The sequence below is a fragment of the Nothobranchius furzeri genome, chromosome 13, assembly GCF_043380555.1.
Source record: "Nothobranchius furzeri strain GRZ-AD chromosome 13, NfurGRZ-RIMD1, whole genome shotgun sequence".
Lineage (NCBI taxonomy): Eukaryota > Metazoa > Chordata > Actinopteri > Cyprinodontiformes > Nothobranchiidae > Nothobranchius > Nothobranchius furzeri.
Window position 1 is genome coordinate 42,659,456 of NC_091753.1, and position 23,170 is coordinate 42,682,625.

A 23,170-nucleotide genomic window follows, 5' to 3' on the forward strand; every position below is an offset into this window, starting at 1 on the left:
GCGGAGTAAAAAAAAAAAAAAAAAGGAAATCTGCGCCGCACCGAGGTTTTCTATTATCTGTCATATGACAGTGTCTGGATTGGAAACAGCAAGTTGGCGCCCCCTGCAGCTGCAGGCGCTCCTGCTGACTGAGAACGTTCACGTGCACCGTGTGTCTGAAGAACAGGAAGGGGAAGGGTGCGGCGGGGGAATTCACCTCTGCGTCTTTCCCAAATGAAATGAGCGTGCAGGGGCTGAATCAACTGTATCAACATGGCTAAAACCAATCACATCTTAACATTCTTTCATATTTCATTCATAATATCATAAACACAGGCCTATCATTCTTTCAGGTTTCTCTGAATTGTGTGAAATGGCCGAATAAAAAAAGGAAAAACAAAACGATTTTGTGGTCACCCCCCCATCAAGGTCAAATAGTTTAGTCCTGACAAAGGAAACTTATTGAGTCAAGAGCCAAACAGAAGAGATGAACATAAAAAGGCTAAAACCACCAGGTGCCCCATTCAGGGGGGAAAAAAAGAAAAAAGAGGAGAAAGATAAAGGTATGTTCGCTCTCATGATGCATGTTTTCAATTTTTTGAACCAGTTAACTGGGATTTTAACGGTTAAATGCGGTCAACTAATTGCTAACAGAGCTAATAGGGCTGAAATATTGAAACGAATATTCAAATGGTTCGAAAAAAGTCCTTGAATCGTTTTTTACTGATTCAAACTAGGATTTGTTAAATGCTCGCTGCAGCCTGTGGCCCGCCTGAACAACAACAAACACATGTTGATCATGTTCACATAATAATAAATAAAACGACTCTACAAGCAGAAGAAAACTCCCCAGTCACCACTAACTATCCTGTTTATTTATTGCCGATGGCTGCACTGATTATTTTTACATGAATTGTTCTGTAAAAGTTGGCATTTTTGGTAGTCTACAGTTTTTTTATGTCAGTTTAAATTACAATTTCAGAGGCAATTCTAAAATATTATGGATCATGATAAAGATCTATTGGAGATCTACCCCAACTTTTGGACTGCTCTGCCAGTCACTGTGGCTCAAGCTGAGAGGAGCTTTTCAAAACTTGATCAAGTCATACCTGAGGTCAACTATGTTTCAGGGGTGGCTCACTCACCTGGCTCTGATTAGTATCAATCACTCAGTAGGGGAGCAATTTCATAAGATGACATTAATGATGACTTTGCATCAAAGTTAGGTTTTAATTTTAGTTTGTGTTTTCTGTTCTAAGTGCAATGCTGTAGTGATTATCTTTAGTTTGTTATGTGTGAAATATTTTTGCTATTTAGAATATTTATTATATATTATGTTCATATATTCTTAATATTTAGTTATTGTTTGTTTTTGTATATTTGATTCTATATATTTTGATACAGTGTATAATGTATAGTGCTTTACATTCTGACAACTTCATAGTAATTAATGTAAATATGTGCAACTTAGAAAAATGAATGTTCAATAGTCGTTCTAATAAAACATGCCTGTTTGTAGAAAACATGTGTGTGTTCATGCAGGTGGGGTGGTGTGGTGGTGGTGGTGGGGGGGCGGTTGGGGGGGGGGGGGCGCTCAAAGGGGGCCTCGCCCGGGGAGTAATTCGATGTAGAACCGCCACTGCACAGTATGTTATGTTTTAATAGGTCGGGACCTCTCCGATCATGAATGCGGGCTTTGAAACATGTCGGTCTTCTAGGGAGAAACAAATGTGCCAACTGTGGAATGTGATGTATAGCCGTCCAGAAAGTGAGATGACGGAAGCAGTCAGGACATTTTACCTCCACCATATGTATTTTGAATTCATATTTTATCTTGCTAGATGTCCCGTCTGAGCGGGGAATATCCGTGGGTCAGTTTGTGTGTAGAGTGTAGTTTTTGCCGTGTCACTGGAGACCACACACTGTAGGACCAAAACTGGTTATCTCTCTGACTTTTATCACCACGTGTAGGTCTCTCATTCAATTCAATTCAAAAATACTTTATTAATCCCAGAGGGAGATTGATTTATTTCATGCTTTGAATATTGGCCAGCTACGTAAAAATCCTGCTTAACTCACTCCTGCATGGCAGTAGAAGCACGTCTGCTTGGCAAGTCGTACTATAAAGATTTCTTCCATTGGCAGTTTTTGTAAAGCTGGAAGCCCAAGTGCAGGAGTTTAACGGGTCTTGTTTACAAGTGAGGGAAAGATGGAGTCTGAGATCGATAGGCGGCCTGATGCTGCATCTGCAGTGATGCTGCGTTGAACTGGTCTGTCGTGGTGAAGAGAGAGCTGAGCTGGAAGGTAAAGCTCTCTATTTACCGGTCAATCTACATTCCTACCCTTACCTATGGTCATCAATGGGGACCAAAAGAATGAGATCGGGGAAAGTGGCTGAAATTGGTTTTTCTCTACAGGGTGTCTGAGCTCTCCCTTAGAGATAGGGCGAGAAGCTCGGTCATCCGGGAGGGGTCAAAGTAGATCCGCTGCTCCTCCACATCCAGAGGTGGCTCGGGCTTCTGATTAGGATGCCTCCATGTTTGCCTCCCTGGTGAGGTGTTTTGGGCACGTCCAACCGGGAGGAGAAGTAAAGGAAGACCCAGGACACGCTGGAGGGACTATGTCTCTCACCTGGCCAGGGAACGCCTTGGGATTCCTCCGGAGTAGCTGGCCCAAGTGGCTGGGGAAAAGGAAGTTTGGGCCTCTCGGCTTAGGCTGCCGCCCCCGCGACCTGACTCTGGATAAGTGGAAGAAAATGGATGTATGGAAGCCACGTTTCCCTAATTGCTGATTAAAACCCCTCTCAGATTCTGAGCTGGTTTGAAAAAAGTCACTCGGTTGTGTGCTGGATGGAGTCTGAGCTCTGCATTTACGCTGTTGACATGGATGCAGGAGTGGCCACACTAAAGCACAAATCCCCGATGCATGAAGCTCTCTTCCTCTGCAGATTGCACTCATCTCTCCATTCCTATTCTCTCACTAGCATGTTGGCATCACGTATCGATTATTGCAACTCTCTTCTCTCAGGTCTCCCTCAGAAAACCCTCCGTAAGCTCCAGCTGGTTCAGAATGCAGCAGCACGCATCGTCCCTAAAACTCCCATCTCTCATCACATCACCCCCATCCTCAAACAACTCCATTGGCTACCAATGCACACCAGGATTGACTTCAAGATTCTCCTTCTCACCTTCAAGGCCATCCATAACCTCGCCCCTCACTACCTCACAGATCTCGTTCACATCGTCACCTCGTCCCGTTCCCTCAGGTCCTCCTCCTCCATTCATCTCTCTGTGCCCTCCTTTCTTCTCAGCACCATGGGGAGTAGAGCCTTCAGCTGCACCGCTCCCAAACTCTGGGACTCCCTTCCCCCTCTCATCAAGAACATTAACTCCTTCACAGAATTCAAAAAACAACTCAAAACTCACCTCTTCAAAACCACATATCAGCTTCGAATTTTAGAGTGCCTTGTTTGTTGATGTATGTTTACTTACTGAATGATTTGTGTTTTTATTCTGTACAGTGTCCTTGAGTGACCAGAAAGGCGCTTTTAAAAAAAATAAAATGTATTATTATTAAATAAAATGTAGCATCTTTGTCTCACAGTGGGCGAGACTCCCAACAACTTGACTCTGTTCTCGCTGTTCAAGCCTGCTGGGCTTTGGAGTTCAAAGCTTTTGCAACAATTGGCTCCCCACTTTGCTTGAGGGCGCGCTGCTCTCAACTCTGCACTCAGATTGTGGTTTTAAAAATTTCCCTTTAAAATGTTTTCATTTTTCAGCTGATACTCTTCTCTGCCAAGTTAAATTTAAAGCCTTAGCGAAATGACATCAGCCAGTAATTCTTTGCCAATGTGGAAGAAATCTGTGCTCGCAGTGAAGGATCAGAAGATAAACCAAGAGCACATAGAGTTGAGTCACCCAGTTTTATATGTTCCTCTTTGAGCCAGCAGTGGTGAGGGTGGATCTACAAAGAGACATTAAAAGCAAAACAGAAGTGATCTGTTGAGACCTGTGCTTGCTGTATTCATTCACATGACAAGGACAAGCTTGGACAGGAGAGATTGTGGTCTTGTGTGTGTTGGGCTGAAGTGGGAACCACTGAAGGATGTAAGGAAAAGCCGATTAAGAAGTGTCACCAAGCACCCCTGTCACTCAGCCAAAAGGCTTCAGCTGAAAAACTCTACAACAAAGCAAAAAAATAAATAAAAAAATAAAAAACCTTCACTGCACTGCTTTGCCCCTTTGAACCCTCCTCCCATCCAGAAACATACACACTCTGTTAAAGTTCACCTCAAAGACCACCCTCTGCCCCTCAGAAAACCTGGAAAACTGCTTTTTTGTCTAAATCCAAGGGAGATGAAAGAGTGAGTGTGGGTCCCCAGCTGATTGTCGACATCTGAAAATGACCTTGTTTTTTTCCCCACTCCTTTTTTTTTCTAGCCAGTTTCTCCTCAAGCTACAGTTAATTTACTACTTTTCTCACCTCCTCCATCAGTAGTTAATTGTCTTTTCAGTGCCATTTTCAGTGTGAGTAGATTTATTTCTGGAATTTCTTTCTTTTTTTCTTCAGCGCCACTCTTTTGGCCTTTCTGGTTGAGATGCTGAAGAGCTCGGTGGCCATGCAGGAGCAGATGCTGGGAGGAAAAGGCTTTTTGGTGATTGGGTATCTGCTAGAGAAGGTAAAGTTCACTGTAATGATTTAAATGACATGTTATTTAATATGCCATACGACAAAAGATTCCATAGCAAATATGAAATCAACCTTATGGATCTGTGAGGTTATTTTAACCCGGAAGATTGGAACTTTTTATTGCAGGGATTAGATAACCGCTTCGTATTCACTTAGAGACAACAGAAGAGAGAGAGAGTCGAGTTTAAAAGTTTAAAGATTTATTACTAAACAAATTAAACTAGACTAACTTTAACACTAAATGTATGGTGTAACTAAGGTGAATGAGACGGAGAATGGTGTAATGTGGAATGTTGCTAAGAACCAGCAAATCCGAAGAAGCGATTAGTTCTGATGGGAAATGAAGGTGATGTCTTCGCGTTAAGCTTTGGTTAGGAGATTCATAAACACATTCAACGCCATTTGTCGGCCTACATACCCTGGTGGAAGCCCCCGTTAGATCGGGTCCAGTCGAGGTCCAGCTAGACCTTCTCTGGAACAGAAGCCAGTAGGAAAAGCAGCGGTTGCCGACCAGAACAGTCTTTGAGATACTTCCGGGTCACGACAGTTTTGTTGGCATCTAGTGAGACCCAAACCTGGGTCGTAATGGCTCAGCTTTTATTCTGAAAGGAACCGTTGCAGCAGTTGGAACAGCAACAGATTTTATCCAGCTTGTCATTGGTTCTTTGGCTGAAGAGGAAAGTTACGGACTGGCCACTCCTACACTTCTCTAAAATGCTTTGAACTGGTGTTAAAGATGACGTGGTTTTATACTTCGGATGTTTTGGTTTATGGTCGAATGAAAAGATGACAGATTTACCAACCACCACCAAAACCACGCCTCCGTCAGATCTGGCAGATTCTGATTGGATCAGTGAAAGCCATGTGTCATGTCTTTTAACGCTACATGAGATCAGTCCTAGTGGAAACATTTAAAGTCATATTACTTATTATATTCTATAGGATTATTATAAAGTAATTAATATTTTGATTTCACAGATTGGGCACGTCTTATTTATAGACTAACACTTTGTTTGATTAGCTTATTAAAATAGAGTTCTTTTATTTATTAAAAGGAGAGAGTCCATTCTTCATTCTTCTGTTGAGCTGGAAAGAAGGAGTTTATAACAAATGCATGAGACCTTGAGGCCAGATCTCATGCAGACTAGTTCTGTGTCAGAGGAGAGGGGGAAAAGGACTTTTGGTGGAAAACAGTCATTTCATACCATTACATCATCGTTTATTATTCTTCAAACAAACTGATGCATCATTGCTTCAAAATCACCAAACAATGAAGGCATTGAAACTTTTTTTGGCCTCACTTTTCTTCATTTAGGGTAGTGTTAATATAATTTTATGAATTAAATTAACAAACTCTAGTTCTTTATGAAATCCAAGATGATTGGGATATTCTGTGCAGTTTTTCCTCTAAACAACCCATCTGTTTTTGAAACTTGTCTCATTGTCCAGGTGCATTGCGTCTTTTCTTGTCTTATCAAGGTGCTCTGTGCCTCGCATGCACTCTCAAAGCCCTGTCAGCAGTCTAATCTTTCACTGCCTGCAGCAAAGTCCTGTATGCATCTTTGAACTGAACAGAGCTAGAGGAGGAACATATCCACCCCAGTTTGCATCAATCTTTATTTACCCATTCTGTGACGCAGATCTAGCAGCCGGGATCCCCAGAGTGCCGCCTCTTTCATTGCGCTGAGATATGACTCCACTTTGTCACTCAGTGACTTGACTGCCTGCTGGCTTCAGATGCTGTAAACCAACAGCCAGGCAGAGTCGAGACATAAGAGCTGTCTTTTTTCCCCGCTTTCTTCCCTCCTGCTGCAGGTTTCACACTTCCACATATCGCACCATCTGTTCATGATATGTTTATGCCACACCTTCCCTTTTCCCTGGGCTTTCATGCTTCTTTAGAGTTTTATTTTTTTAAAGTTCCCTCCTGAGTTGAGAACTCTCGTGAGAGCTCGGTGGCCAAGTGGTGGAGTGTTCGCCCAGAGACTGGGAACTCAGGGTTCATATTCCGGTCAGGTCATACTAAAGACTTTAAAAATGGGACCCAATGCCTCCCTGCTTGACACTCAGCTTTAAGGGGTTGGGCTGGGTGGTTGAACCACCAAATGGTTCCCGAGCGCAGCAGTGTCTGCATCTCACCGCTCTCCACTGGGATGTATCAAATGCTGAGAACAATTTTCCCCGCAATGTGTTGGTATGTGACAACTATGAGACTTTAACTTTTTAACAACTGCCAAATATTAAGAACTACAATGCTTGTCAAAAGTAAAACATTTTAAATCCATTACTGCATCAGAAGGGTTGAGTAAATTCAATCATCAGCATTTTTTAAAGGCTAATTTAAAGTTTCTTATTAACAAAACCTAAACAGTTCTGCAAGGATTTATTTTCTCTCACCAATGCACCAAAGTCTAATTTTAAATAAAACATTTCAGCAATGGAGGTTGTATAAAGTCAATTAGAGCAATTTCCTGACCTATCAAATGATTTTGACATAATCAAGATTTTGTGATGCTGCATATTCTTGTGCCTCTTCTTGCAGTCTTCACGTGCACATATTACCAGAGCCGTGCTGGAACAGTTCCTCTCCTTTGCAAAGTATCTGGATGGCCTTGCACACGGAGCACCTCTGCTGAAGCAGCTATGTGACCACATTCTGTTCAATCCTGCCATTTGGATCCACACCCCTGCCAAGGTGAGCTCCTACAGACAACAGTGACTGAGGAAGATGCACAACGTTGGTTACGTATTGTAACCCCAGATTCTATGAGTCTAGTCGCAGCCCTTAAGCTAGCTGCTATTGGAAGGATGATCTCCGCATCAGCCAATCATGAAGAGCTTAAATGTACGCCCACCAATAGTGGGCCCCCTCGTGGTATATAACCGCAGTGACCCCACTGCTCACCTCCAATGGCTCTTATTCCCATCATAACCAGTGGGGCCAGTGGCTTAAGGGCTGCGACTAGACTCATAGAATCTGGGGTTACAATACGTAACCAACGTTCTATTTCGTCTAGTCTTAGCCCTTAAGCTAGCTGCTATTGGAATAAAGCGCAGCTGGATGGGTTTACGCCCCACTGGTTAACACAACCAATGGACACACCCAATCAAATCTCCTCTAGTGGGGGACGTTCAGCCTCAGACCAGGCCTAAAGACTGAGGCAGGCACGATAAGAGAGGGGCCCCCACTAAAAAACATCATCCACAAGAGGATAAAATCCATCTCAGCAAGGCCAATGAGGTGCCATAAGCATTCATTTAGCCTGCTGGGGTCCAAGCACTGAACGAGTGATGGAACCTGAAGACACATCTCGTAAATAATAACGAGTAAAGGAACAGGGTGAAGCCCATGAAGCAGCCTGACAAATGTCTTCCATTGACACACCACTGAGGAGCGCCATCGAAGAGGAAATCCCTCTGGCCGAGTGAGCCCTGAGTGCCTCAGGGGGATCCCGCCCTGATGATGTGTAAGCGAGGGAAATGGCGTCACACAGCCAGCGTGAAAGGCGCTGGGCCGACAGCGCCTGACCAAGGGAAGACTCCCTGTAGTGCACAAACAGGTTTTGTGAGCGACGAATCCCTGAAGTGCGTGACACATATCGTGCAAGCGCGCGCACCGGGCAGAGAAGGTGAGAAGCCGCCTCCTCCTCAGAATTATGGGGAGGAGGAAAAAGTCCAGCCAATGAAATTGACCTGGATTTGAAGGAAGCCTTAATGCTTTTGGGCACAAAGGCTGGGTTGGGGCATAAAACAGCAGACCCGCCATCCTCCCGGATCCTGAGGCATGCGGGAGCCACTGAGAGGGCGGTTAGGTCACTCACTCTCTTAACTGATGCTAGCACCAGCAGCAATGCAGTTTTAAGCGACAGGAACTTGAGTGAGACCTGGTCCAAGGGTTCAAATGGAGCTTCAGATAAGCCGTGCAGAACCACCGTTAGATCCCATTGGGGAAAAAGCGGGCGGGACACAGGTCTGTTCCTTCTGACACCTTTTAGAAAACGTTTTGTGAGGGGATGATTGAAAACAGATCTATCTCCAAAACCCTGATGACATGATGAGATAGCTGCAGCATATGTCTTAACAGTGCTGAATGCGAGGCCCCTGTCCATCAGTATCTGCAAAAACGATAGAACATCCGCCAGCTGGCAGGAGAGCGCTTGAACATTCCGTTATGCGCACCAGTTCTGGAAAGCTGCCCATTTAGCAGCGTAAGAGGCAATGGTAGAGGGCGCCCGCGCACTCTGAATCGTGGCCACCACATCATGCGGCAGCCCAGAAGCCTCTAAGCGTGACCGCTCAGCGGCCAGACCCACAGCCGTTGGCCTATTTCCGGAGGATATTTGATTATCCCATCCGCCTGGAGAAGGGCGTCCGCCCTCCACGGGATCCTCCACGGGGAGCCGGACACTAGCGCTTGCAGGTCCGGAAACCATGACGCGGACACGCGCCTGGGAGCCACCAGAATCACCGAGAGCTGTTCCGACCTAATTCGGTCCAGGAGACGGGGAATCAGAGGGACTGGTGGAAACGCGTAAAGGAGCGTTCGAGGCCAGGGCTGGTGTGAGAAGGCGTCCGCCCCGAGCGGGGGTCCGTCCCGGGGACTCAGGGAAAACCACAGGCGACACTGAGCATTTTCGCGAGCCGCGAACAGATCCACAGACGGTTCCCCGAACCTGATCCAGATCTGTGATATCAGTGCAGGATGTAGACGCCAGTCGGAGTCGCGGGGTCCCCCTCTCGACAGGATGTCTGCCGCTACATTCAGTACCCCCGGAATGTAGATGGCTCTGATGGACAGCAGGTGGACATGTGTCCAACACAGTAAATCTGTGGCGACACGCAACAGTGGGAGGGATCGAACTCCCCCTTGGCGATTTATGTAGGCTGCCGCTACCCGGTTGTCTGTGTGAACTTCGACATGACGGCCCTCGAGAAGGGCAGCGAAGTGTCTGATCACATTCCTCACTGTCATAAGCTCCAACACATTTATGTGCTCGTGCGTGTGGGAGGGCCAGCGATCTGCCACAGTGTGGGACAAGCACGTGCCCCCCCACCCCGACAGTGACGCATCCGTAAACACAGATACGTGTGACGCAGGACGTCCGATGGGAACCCCGCGTGAGAGGATGCAGGGGTTCCCCCAGTGAGCGAGGTCCCCGCCCACTGAAGGGGGAATCCTCAACATACGTCTCTTCTGACGTATCGGGTGTACCCGGAGGCGGACGAACCAGCGTTGCAAGCGCCTCGTGCGCAGCAAACCTAGCGGCACTACTGAATGGGCTGCGGACATCATGCCCAGGAGTTTCATGACTAACCGGGCTCTCACGATCTTGCGGGGTTGAACACGGGAGATCACCGTGGAGAGATCTGCCGCTCTTGCAGGCGACAAACGTGCTCTCATTAGGGAGGCGTCCAACTCCACCCCGAGATACACAATCGACTGGGATGGAAGGATGGAGCTCTTTTCCCAGTTTATAGAAAACCCTAGGGTTGACAGATGCTCTGTTAACCTCCTGGTTTGCTGTGACGCCTCGTCCTCGGACCGAGCGCACAGGAGAAGATCGTCCAGGTAAAATAAGACCCTCATTCCCTCCGTGCGCAGTGGCTGCAGCGCGGTCTCCAGACATTTGGAGAAAGTGCGCGGGGCTAGCGAGTAGCCGAAAGGGAGGCGATTGAACTGATATTGAACTCCCTTGAACGAAAAACGCAGAAACTTCCGGTGGTTTGGAACTACTGGTATGTGGAAGTATGCGTCTTTCAGGTCGATTGACGTGAACCAATCCCCGGGGTGCACATATTCCAGGACTTGTCTCATCGTTAACATGCGGAAATGCATTACTGCTATGGAGCAGTTGAACAGGGGCAGGTCGAGAATCGGCCTCATTCCTCCCGACTTCTTCGGTACTACGAAGTAGCGGGAGTAGAAACCCGAGAGTTCTTGTCCGCGAGGGACTCGGGAAATAGCGTCTTTGGGCAGAAGTTCCCGCAGCTCCAGCTCTAGCGCCTGAGACTGTACTTGCGATGTGAACGTCGTCTCCACGATCCCGTTGAAGGGAGGTGGAGTGGCCTGAAAATGAAGTGTGTGACCGCAATGAATGGTGTCCGAAATCCATTTGCTCATGATGCAAAGGCGGCGCCACTCGTGCGCGCGTTCCGACAATGGACGCGTGTGCGCGGTCACGTGAACAACGTCTGAGGGTTGTGCATGCGCCCTTACCGCCGTCGCCCGTACCAGAGAACTGGGGGCGACCCATGGAGGGCTGCGCTCGAAAGGGCAAGTGCGAAACAGCTGGAACAGGCTGGTCCACACCGCGGAGCGTGGAGTCCGAGAGTGAAGGACGAGTGGGAGCCGGGCCTGTGCACGGGGGCGACAGAGTGCTAGCGGATGGAGCCGCGCACTGTGCCGCCGCGCGTGGTCGAGACAGCGACATGACATCCCGCCCCACCCAACGGCGTGGGGAGAGTGGGACGAGTTGGGCCTGGCCGGATGCTGGGGCCAGAGCGCAAATGGAGCGCACCCTTACGGCTGGCCGTGTATTATGACTACCTGCAGGAACATGTTTGCGTGCAGCAGTGCTTGGTGTTGGGAACATGTGTGAAAACTCGGCAGAGGATTCTGCGGAGGACTGTAGGATTGAGCTCTTTGAGTGACGTTTTTTGGGTTTTATTTCAAAACCAACAACATCAGAACAATCAGTAACACACACATTCCCCCCAAAGAGTCACTTCTGTGGCTGCTTTCGGCGAGGCTCCTGCACCTGGGACTGCCAAGACGGCGTCTGCTGGCCCCGCCGGAACCGTTGTCCGCCATCTCGCTGGTCCCGCTGATGTGGAGCCGAAGCGGGAGGCCGGCTCCGTGGAGCGGGCGGTGCAGCTGGACGTCTGAAGCTTCCGCGCCGTTCGTCCCATCCTCTGGCTGAACGGCCGGAGTGCGAGGCTGACCGAGGGTGGACCAGGTCTCGCACCGTAGCCGATAGTTCGGCCGTCTTCTGAGCCCTCTCAATGACGCCCCTAAGATGGGGACCAAACAGAACATCGGTGGTGATGGGGCCATCCAGCATCTCCCTTTGCAGATGTTCCGGAATGGAGGGCAGGGCCTTCAGCCAGATCGCTCGCTGGATGAGGGTCTGCCAGGCAGCGATGCGAGCAGAACCGGTGAGCACAGCAGCACACAGATTGAGGATGGCATCAGCAGTCTTAGTTATGACGGCTTTCGACTCCTCGGGAGCTTCCAGCTCCTCCATCATCTTGGAGACGCCGAAGGCAAGAAGGGCGATGTTATTCCCTGCAGCGCCGGTCTGAAAGGCACACTGATGTGCGCGGTCGGTGAGCCGCGTCAGCAGCTGGTCATGTTTTGAAGCGGGAACAGCTCGCGGGCCAGCGAGGTGGTTCTTGGCGCCGAACAGCGAGGCCAAATCCGGCTCTAGTGGAGGAACGGACGGCCAGCCTTGGTCGGAAAACCCCTCGACCTTGGTGATGGGCGCATATGTGGAGACTGGCGCCTTGAGCTTGGCAGGCTCGGAGAAGGCGGCAGACCAGCAGCTCATAGCAGCGGGGAAGCGCGGCCAGACAGGGTCTGGACAGCGTGTCTGAGTTGCCCCGAAAATTCCCGCCAAATCATCCGCTTCAGGCAGGGCCGGTTCTGGCACAGCTAGCCCCTTGCGGGCTGCTGATGCAGAAATGATGGCGGGCAGCTCCTGGAGCAGTGCTCTTACTGCTGGCAGGGAGGAGCGAGAAGCCACTGGGGCAGAAGGACCCGCTGAGCGAAGCTCGTCGACCTCCGTTATGTCTAGGAGGGACGCCGCCTCATCGTAGTTTTCGCTGTCAGTGACGTCATCCAGCCGGTTGAAGCCAGCCGGCTCCTGACCGGCGTCGAAGAAAACCAAAGCCTTGTCCAGCGGGTAGGAGTCAGCCACCGGAAATTCTTCGTCGGCGGCGGGAGTGAAGTACTCGACCCGGCGAATCTTCTCCGCCACGGGCAGAGCGGCACAGAACGGGCACGAGGCCTGCGGGGTCAAGGCCAGGCCAGCGTGGTGAGCCCCGAGACAGACCTCACACTTAGCGTGCAGGTCGCCGCTGGAAATGGAGCCCGTCTGGCAGGTCGGGCAGGGTCTGGTGTCGCTGGACATGGCTGGTAAGTCGTCTTCGGATAATTTGCTCTTTTGAGATAATATTTGCTCTTTAATAAAGCTCTCAAGCTTGGCATGAAGAGAAAAAGGAGGTGAGCAGTGGGGTCACTGCGGTTATATACCACGAGGGGGCCCACTATTGGTGGGCGTACATTTAAGCTCTTCATGATTGGCTGATGCGGAGATCATCCTTCCAATAGCAGCTAGCTTAAGGGCTAAGACTAGACGAAATAGAACCAAAGCTTTAAGCCATGCACGGTTCCAGAGACTGCTTGCATCATTGCTGCCTCTGTAGATGTGCAGAGAAACTCATGGGTCTCACACTTGCAATTATAAGCCAAAATAAACTAATCTTGTCTGTTATTTCTGTCCAAACCAACCACCTAATGAGTATTTAACATTAATTATGAAGTGTTGCTGCAATGCTCAATATGAGCAAAAATGTATTTTAAACATTTACTGCATCATTGTATTAATGCCGTAAAACTATAACCTTATAAATCACCATAAATTGGGCACTTTAAACTGAGATGAACATGGCTCTTGTGATATATTGTCAGGATGGAGCATTAAAAGGTTACAAACATTCTCCCACTTTAATATGAAGTTCTTAAAAGGAGTCCTTTAAATGTGGCATGCTCTGTTTTCCTTCCCTCCTTTTTTACATAATGGCCCATAAAAATGAGATATTGTAAATCAAAGAGGCAGAGTTTGTGTGGCAAATGCATTTGTCATTTGTGATTAGGAGGCAAATGGTGAATAAATGAGAAAAAAAGAAACACAAATATCCAAAGACCTGCTTGTGGGACTCCCTTAAAAATGATACACGGAGAACAGAGGAAGAAAATTGAGTGAAAGAGTTTTCTAATGAAGTGAGTTGGAGCACTTTTGGCTTAGTTGGGATCGAGCTACTCTAGCTTCTTTCCCAAGGCGACCACCAAGTCCAGATTTCTTCTCGGTGTGCTGCACAGCTTGCAGAGCTGCCAGCGGTGTGACTGAACAATGTGCATCCATACACGGGTCCCTGACCTGTTACCAGTGTACAAAAAACTGTTTTTCTATGTAGTTTAGAAAAACAAGTGGAAAAGTTATTTATTGTTTAAAACTGTAAGGAATCTGCAAACTTAAAAACTGACTCTCATTTAAAAGATTTTCCCTCAATTTACACAGTGATGAACAGTTTTAATATTTTATTAAGATCTAATGCGAGTCAGAGAAGAGGCATTTATCATCAAAGAGTGGATGACTAAATAAAATGTAATGATGTAATGTTCAGAAAACATACATTTGAAAGGGTTGGGAGCTCAATTTAACTGTATTCGTTGTTATTAAAGAGGAAGGATTTAGACCCTGTACACATGTAGCTGGGTATCCCACATGGTTTTGTCTTTTATCCACGTGAAAGTGAAGATGAACAGCATCAACATTGATGCTTTCAAAAATTCTTACCAAGTTGTAGAATAGCAAATTCTCTGATGTCGGCAGTTGCTTGTCGACGTAAATAACCAGGATTTTAGGTTTCGGACAGCATTAAGGGTGCTGCCTGCCACCCAGTTATTCCATGTCCAAGGAATGTTTTTTTAGCGAAGACATGACGTTTGGGGAACTACTGCCACCTACAGGCCATGCAGGATTTTTGTTGAAAACAAGGTTGTGTGGAACCAAGTTTTTTCCTAGATGGAAGGGGGAGGATTTGGGTTTTACAAAAACTCGACTGCGTGTGTAAATGGCATTCATTCTGAAGCTGTCGCAAATTTAAAACTTTATAGTGATGTGTATTTTCCATGGAGATGGGGGAAGTACACACCTACATCACTGCTAGCAAACATTATTTTTGTGTTTGAGTGAGACCTTGCCAACAGAAGGCCATTGGGGTCAAAAATCCCTGTGAGTGCAATTTTCAAATGAGTTTGTCAGATTATTCAACAAACACATCAAACTCCCTTTCACCACAGGCAAAAAGCGAAGAGGTAAATGTGTAAAAAAAATGTTTCTGAATGGTGAGAGTTATGACTGATGTCAATTTGTTGTTGTTACTATTGTTGTTAGCCTCAAGGGCAAAATGCCGATTATCACTTGTAAGTCGCTTTGGACAAAAGCGTCTGTTAAATACATAAACATAAACATGTAACCGCTTGTTACAAATCAGTAAATGCATTTTGTCCTCACGGGCTCCCGTAGAAGGAAACGTGACGTCTAATATGGCGTCGCCAGAGACTGACCTGCTCCTATGTAATTTAGACCCAATTTTTATGGTTATATGTTACAAAGCTGCCAATATTTTTCAACAACTGGGCATCATTTAATTCACTTTCAACATTTTGATGGATATTTCTAGAGATTAATGGTAAAAAAATACAAATTGTCCATGTAAGATAAACGGTTTAGACCTTTTAGTGTCATGATTTTTTTGTTTTCTTTTTCAAGGTTCAACTTTCTTTATACACGTACCTATCTGCTGAGTTCATTGGTACAGCAACCATCTACAGCGCAATTCGTCGAGTTGGCACAGTCCTTCAGCTGATGCATATGCTCAAGTACTACTACTGGGCCATCAACCCTGCAGACAACAGCGGCATCAGTCCAAAGGGTGTAGGTGGGTACATAATAAGTTCGGAATGCCGTTCTGCCCATGTGGGGCTAAATATGACTAAATCATAGCTGAAAACATAATTTGATTTTGGTCATTGTTCATCTAAACTGTTTCTCACCCATCTGGGAATGGAAGCTTGTGTTTTAGGAGTTAACCAATCACAAACATCATGTCCAATCACAAGCCTGCTGCCTGACTGAAAGGACAGCGGCTCCACCATATTTTAAATGAGTCATCTCTGCTCGTCTGTCAGCTGTTGGTGCTGTTGCCATCCCATGAGACTGCGGAGAGGCAGATGCATCATATCAATATTGTCATCCCACTAGGGCGCTTGGTGTGGGTGTTAAGTCTATAAAACCCAGTCCAGCAGAATGACGGGCACACTCAGTCTGCGAAACAGCACATCACCAAGCAGGCTGTAAAGGAGACAAGGCGTCCTTGAACTGTCCTTTCCTTCTCTGCCATCCATTTTTCTGAGACTACCCACATGGTAATATAATGTTTTATATTGTTTAGAGAGCCCCATCTATGCAGCACTGAGGCCCAATAAAAAATTCTTGCTTGGTAGCGTTGAAGTAATGCTCCTCACACAATCGGAGATAATTTAATCCTTAATGTTTTATCTTTGGCTATTCGTGCATTTTTTAAATGTTGAATTTTGCATGTTTAAATACCAGGAGTTGAGAAGTAATCACCTGTCCGTGTCAGAACTGGATGAATATTCCTATTGAGATATATTGCATCATTATATCATTGCACCATTTTAGCCTCTATAACCTGCAGTCCTGATGCAGTTTAGCAGCAAGTGGCCATAATGGACTGCCATCTCATAATTGAAGTCATTTCTATAGTACTGTAGAAATGTGTTACCTCCCTTCCAAAAAGTCTTAGTTTGTTGTTTGCAACACCTACTGGTTTTATATTAGGAAACAGAATTCAGTATTGGACAAAAACAACTTGAGTGAATATAAAAGGCAGTTTGCAAAAGATGATTTTCTTAAAGATCTCATTCACTGAGAAACTGTTCACTCTGAACATGAACATAGTTTTCATCTCACATCTCCTGCATTTGACGCTGAAAGGAAATGGGTGAAATGGTAAATGGTCTGTATTTGATATAGTGCCTTCTGGAGTCCCAGAAACACCCCAGTGTCATTCACACGCAAAAAAATCCAGTCAGTTCTACATCAAAGGGAAAATTAGCATTCATGTTCCCGCCCACCTTAGCTTGGGCCCAACTATAGAAGGCTGTGTTTATTTTGCAGCCAGGAGAGAGCAGAGCGTGTCTTGGCTAGTAGAAGCTTTCCATTAGAATTAGCAACTCCACCACATGGCAGAACACCTTCAGGCATGTGATATTTGTGGAAATAAAACATCAAAGTTGCATTTTCTTAAACAAGAAAAAAAAAAGCAAACTAGGATGGTGGAATAGTCATGTTGACATCAGCTAATTGGAGGCAGGTGATTTGCATAAGAATATTAGAGTAAGACTCCCCCGCCCTCATTCTTCCAACAAACTTCTACCCCTGAAACAGGAGGACTGGAGCTTTTTCCCATAGAAAACGACTCACAAGGCTCTCACTCATTCTAGAGACCACAGCAAATGTATCTAAAAATTGAGTGAATGAGGCCTTTTAGGACAAAGGCTATTCAAACCAACTTTACCATATGTGGAAAAATGATAGAAAAGCAAAAGTGGAAAAATGTCCATCATTAGAGAGTTCCAAGGCCCAAACCTCAGCCAATCCAAAATAACACAAAGGCCCATTTTACATTTGCCAAGAATTTGTGGGAATATTCTGTGAACTGCTGTACAACTAACATCTTATCAACAGGGACACATGGTGGTGGTATTGTGATGATTTGGGGCCTCTGTACTCGGTGGCGTGTCCAGATCTTTTAAAATGGGGTGGTCCAGGTGAGGCACAACTTTGAGCATGGGTGGCATCAATGGTTATGCTTTTTTTGTTTTACCCCCAAGCCTTTTGTGGACAATGAAAAGCCTATTTAAAGGTAAATTAGTGTGGTGGCACCTGGGGTGGCCAATCAGATTCCAAGGGTGGCATGTGCCACCCCAGGCCACTCCCTGGACACGCCCCTGGCTGTACTGCTTCAGGACCATTCTCTTTCTTTTCATGGTCCTAAATATTTCTGTAAGCTTTTTGTGTGCATGATACTTCGTCTACTTATCCACTCATTTTCCAACGTATTTAGTGGGTAACTAAAAATGTGAGATGTTAATCTGGACCTGTTACAGAAATAGAATCAATGATTGAGCTGGTATCGTTAATATTTTCCAAGTTTAGAGAATAATCTTGAATAGTTTAGTTAAATTTGAAGTGGTTGGGATGATGTGCATATTATACTTGCACTGAATTATGGCACATCTGTAAACCATAATTTCCCATTTAGTTTTCCCATTAAGTGTTCTCCAAACGTACACTCTCAAATAAAAGACCAATTACGGTGCTGATTTTAAAGGAATGGCATCATGGAACGGATCACCTTCTTGCTGTGCGTTATTTTCCAGCAGCCTGATTTGATTTATCTTAACTTGATTTGGCATCTCCCTCATCCTCTTTGTTCTTCCAAACGGAGGAATGACCAAACAAACGCACATGCAAAGAGGGAGAGAGCCAAACAGATAATGAAGTGTTGAAATATAGGACACAGAAAGGACATTTAAAACACATTTCTTTCCAGAAGTGTATCATCTGTTTTTTTTTTTGTCTGCAAGTCTTAATGGAAAGTGCTTTCAAATTAAAGTCATGTATCATTCAGTTCTAATACATTATCGGTCCTGACACTTGTGGGCAGATACTCATCACTCAATTTCTCTTAAAATGTGACATGTATCCACAGCCGAGGCGTAATCTGTCTCAATCCCTTTCACTCACCTTTTGTCTCAGTCTCTTCCTTGGCTTTGCTTGACTGAATAATTCTTGATGAGACGGGCTGCAGCATCAGGACCACATCACATTCCGTTCATGCTGGTTTTTGTTCATCCCTGTGATAGATGTGAGAAAACTCTGCTTTAGAGGTTTTAAGTTTGGAGTTTATTTCTTATTGTTTGAAAAGTGAATGTGAAAGAAACACCAATTCATTTCCAAATGGTGTTTCTTTTTGGTCATTGTTGGGTTAAAGGTGTGGTTCACTCATTCAGCCAATACATTTTCAGTGGTCTCTAGTAGGAATTAATGTCTTGTAAGTTGTTCTGGGGGGGGAAACATACCGGTGCACTATTTCCAGGATCTAGTAGTGACTTGCATCACAGCTGAGCTTCAGACGGCAGGTTTTGGAGTGTTATTTCCTGATATTTAGACATCTCACCTTGGATTGGATAACAGCAACACAAGCACACAAATTGTCACACCCTGTCCTGTCTCCCTATTCTGTTCAGTCCTGTGTTCATGTTAATTGCTCCCACCTGACTCTCGTCTCCCAATCACCCAAGGTCCCAGCTCCTCCTGTATTTAAACCTTGTTAGTCCATTTTGTCTGGTTGGTTCATTGTTTCATTGTCCTACGTGTCCCTGAATAAATCCGTGTTTTAAACGTTCCTGTCTGCCTACCTGCCTGCTTCTTCACCCGCGTGTGGATCCACACCTCCGCTTCGCTCACCGGCACGTTTGTGACACAAATAACACAAGACAGGAGGAGCTTGTGCTTTGTGGTGAGTAGGGTTGGGCATCGTTTGATTTTGAATGATTCCAATTCCAATTCCTCGTTTCGATTCCGGTTCCTATCGATTCCCGATTCAGATTCTTTCAAGACATGGCATGTTTAACATGAGCCAGCTAACCACAGGTCCTACTTGATGAAATAATCTTAACTTCAACATGAATTTTAATTCTATGAACAATAAATTCACCTTCATTTAGACTAAAACATGTTTTGGAGAAGAAAAAAAAAAGAAGCAAAAGACTTGCAGCACAACCAGTGTGTTTGTTTCTGACCACAACCAAAGTCTGGAAGAAGCCTCTGGCATGAGAGGCTAAATGTCTCCAACATATCCAGAAACGTCCAGCTGTTTTCCCACCTGCAGCCATTCAGGCAGAACAGGAAGTGAAACTTAAATGTAGCTGCTGTCAGTAACAATCTAACAGAGTTTAAACATTAAAACTGAACAGAAATAGTTGAGAAAGGAAGTTAAAAATGTTATATATTATTATTATAATTATTTATTGTAGCAGAAGCTGGTGTGGTCCACCACAGAGAAGCTTCAGCCCTCTCATTCACACACACACACACGCACACACACACACGCACGCACGCACGCACGCACGCACACACGCACGCACACACACACACACACACACACACACACACACACACACACACACACACGTTGGTGAGCGGCTGCATCTGACTGCTGACGCTCCGTGTGTGTTCTTATTTCTGCAGAGACAAACTCACCTCACACCATCCAGAGTTTGTTCTTTAAAGCTTCTATTAAATCCATCGTGTTGATGTATTTTAACAAGATTCCTCTACGGCGCATTTTTTGCTGCAGGAGTTAAACTTTACATTACAGAGTAAAAGTTCGGCAAACACGTTTTATATTTGGCAGCTGCGCGCCGGGTGGGGGAGGGGGACTCGGTGCTGCACACAGACAGCTGGTGTGATCAGCTCTAATCACAATTTGCAGATCACTTTTTTTTCAGAGATCGGCTGCGGATTCCTCTTCCGTCGGCATACCAGGAATCGAAATTGAAGAAAACTTTTTGAACGATTCCGGGGGAAACTAACAGTTGGAACTGGTTCCAATGGATGCTTGATGCCCAGCCCTAGTGGTGAGGTTTCTAATGCTAACGGTTAGCTTATACTAGTCAGGACATTCCCTGCTCTTTCCTGGATGCTAAAACAACAGCCTTCTCCACTCTGAGTTAAGATACGTGAGTCCATGAATGTTAAGTGACAGTGTGATATAGATCTGTGAGACTTTTCAAAGCCTAGAGTTTGACCATCTGTTTTCAATCAGAAGCTGATTCTGGAGGTAGGTGTAGGAGACTATTTTCATGCTCAGCTAGCATGAAAACTCAGTGACCAATTATAATCAGGGATGCTTATTAAAGAAATGGGTTTTTACTGTTCCACGCCTTTAAATAGATGAATCTTTACTCTGTGTTTGCCCGTGCGACAGTAAAAAACTGATTTTTATCTGCGTTCAGTCAAAGAACTCTGAGTTCACATGTAATAAATCTTGTTCGTTCATTGAATGGTTTATAAATGCATAAAGGATGTGTATTATTGTCTTTGTCTTGAGTTCATTATTATCATTTCTATGCTGCAATGAAATCCTTGCATGGACATAAATTGTTTTTCATTAAGCTCTTTCTCCTTGCGCCCTTGGGATGCAGGAATTAAAGCAGTCTGTGAATGAGAAACAAGAGCTGTGCAGAGTTGGTGAGCATAATTACTTGTGAATAACTTCGATGCAGTGGCCATGGTAATAATGTTCTTATCATCCCTTCATGTTAGGCTCTGTCCCAACGGTAGGTTTTCCTTTCTCCTGCTATTAATCAGTGTCGGGATGCAGGAGCACTTAGCTTCCCTCCTCCAACCTCTGGGAGCCTCGCCATTGATTACATTGAGCAGGTGTAGGAGCAGGATGGTCAGGTGTCAGCTGCCACTGTATCTGTCCTGGCTTCAAGTGAACATGTGTTCAGCGAAGGCGAAGGTTAGAGTTTATCAGTACAGTGGAGGAAAGGGAGGGGGCATTGGGCAAAGTGACCAATTTTCTCTGAATTGCTTTTGCAATAGCATTTGACCCAGTTACTGCCCTGTAACAGCCCCACGTCTGCTGGAGATTTTGTCAGTAGCCTAATATCTCGTTGTTGCACATCATGAATAAGGAATAAGTTAATATATGCCAGGATTTATAGCTGGAACAAAGGCTTTGTGTTTCAGTGAGAATCTGGCTAATCCTTTTAGAATTGGGTTGTATTGCTGGAAGAGGTAATGCATGCTGTATCCTGTATGTTTTGATGTGTAGAGCTGTTTTTCTCTATTCTATTGATCTATTGTAGCTGCGGCCCATTTGCTCTGTGTACATGAAAACAAGTTTTTATTAAAAAATTGAAATAAAAAGAAACGAATATGATCTGATGGGTAAAGAGTTCATTCTTGTGCCAAGCATGGTAGCAGAGCACAAACAACCCCTTGAAGTGTTGGATAATCAGCATGTTCTGTCATGATTTGGCATTCTTCATTTACACAAGATGCGTACACCTGCCAGCGCTACTCGGCTCATCAGATGTGTAAAGAGGCTTAGAACAGGAATGGATTTCAATCTGAGCTAACCTTCAGAAGGCCAAAGCGACCTTACACTGGCGGAAGAGTTCTGGATACTTTTAATGAGTGTTGGCTTGTGTGATGGGCAGGTGTGAGCAACCTTGGGCTGGTGGCCCAGGCAGGATGTTGTGGCCAAGGTTACCTGATTGGAACACAGCGTTTGGATGCAGCACAGATGATAAATGTACTTGGAAAGAAAGAGCCAAAAATCCTTATATTGCCTTAAATCATTATCTAATTATTAATGGAAACATTCTGGTCTGTTTACACATTGATGTAGCTGCCGTTAGACCTAGTAAAATATTGAATCTACGCACATCAGAGATGTTTTCTTTTAAAATGTTTTGTTTTAAGTCAACGTTTCCTCATAAACTCAAATTCAGATTGGAAGTAAGAGACTGCAAAACATATTGTTTCAATTTCTTTTTTTATTTGATTTTGTCTAACTACAGATGGTCCAAGGCCAACCCAGAAGGAAGTAGTTTCTCTGAGGGCGTTCATGCTTCTCTTCCTCAAGCAACTCATTCTGAAGGTTTGTCTTTTTGCATCAGTCTTCCACAAGCCTGCACTGATGAAATATGGAGATAGTCTCTGTTACCCTCTGAAAATGCTCAGCTATTTCATCAAAAAGATCTTTTTTATTTAGCTATTTGATCAAATGAAGTTACATATGAGTTAAGTGCACTTTGTGTTTGTTAACCCAGAGACTTGATTGCTTTTTAGTTGTTTACTAAAAGAGCAGATAATACCAAATTACGTAAATATTACATAGTTAAACCACAATGCACATCAAATTCTTTTAAATGATTATTTAGCCACATGTTGACACAAGCCTTCTTTGAAAGAATCAAAATTAGATTTATTTTAATATGATTTTAGTCTGATTTATTTAAAAAGGTTTTTGTCAAATGATTTGCATGCATCTTATATTTTTTGTAAAGTCCCACCCTCCAGTTCTCTGCCTTGTTCGCTATTTTATGTTTTCCCTCCCTACTTTTTGCCTTTTTAGGATCGAGGTGTGAAGGAGGATGAATTGCAGAGCATCCTGAACTATTTGCTAACAATGCAAGAGGTACCCGAGTCCTTCTGTGCTCCAATGGGAATTTACTCAGCCTTTTGTTATGCCACTCTCCTGCCCAAAGCTCCAGGGTCACAAACCCTCTTCAGAATTTTTTATTCTGTCAGCAGTTAAGTTTTTTCTACTACATGAATGAATATTTTGACTAGTTAACCATTGTTCATTTGCTGTTGGAATCGGTACCAAGGACTTCTGCAACTGCAGGTGATAAAATTCCAATTCCCTTAACTCCTGGCCTTCTGTGAATACGGAAATGTCGTCATCCCCTGGACTTGTGTGGATAAGGGGATAGAAAAATGTTGCCCTGTTTAGAATAAGAAAAGTGGGGCCTATCTTTGGAGCTAAATCTGTGGGGTGCAGATCTCTCTTGAACACCTGGTGGTCATAGTAAGTGGTGGATTGTGGCCCA

The 23,170-nt window shown here is 45.0% G+C and overlaps 1 protein-coding gene across 5 annotated transcripts in view; it reads left to right on the plus strand.

Moving 5' to 3' along the window:
- Positions 1 to 23,170, plus strand: part of nbeab (neurobeachin b) — a 279,564-nt gene that overhangs the window by 88,475 nt on the left and 167,919 nt on the right. For 4 of the 5 annotated variants that reach the window (XM_015951379.3, XM_015951381.3, XM_015951380.3 and 1 more), the window contains 5 exons: positions 4,549 to 4,657; positions 7,211 to 7,363; positions 15,225 to 15,393; positions 22,136 to 22,215; positions 22,693 to 22,755. In XM_015951379.3, the coding sequence (XP_015806865.2) occupies positions 4,549 to 4,657; positions 7,211 to 7,363; positions 15,225 to 15,393; positions 22,136 to 22,215; positions 22,693 to 22,755 (574 nt within the window). Of the gene's footprint in view, positions 1 to 4,548; positions 4,658 to 7,210; positions 7,364 to 15,224; positions 15,394 to 18,935; positions 19,063 to 22,135; positions 22,216 to 22,692; positions 22,756 to 23,170 lie in introns of those variants that run through there. The other variant, XM_054742652.2, reaches the window with a different exon arrangement.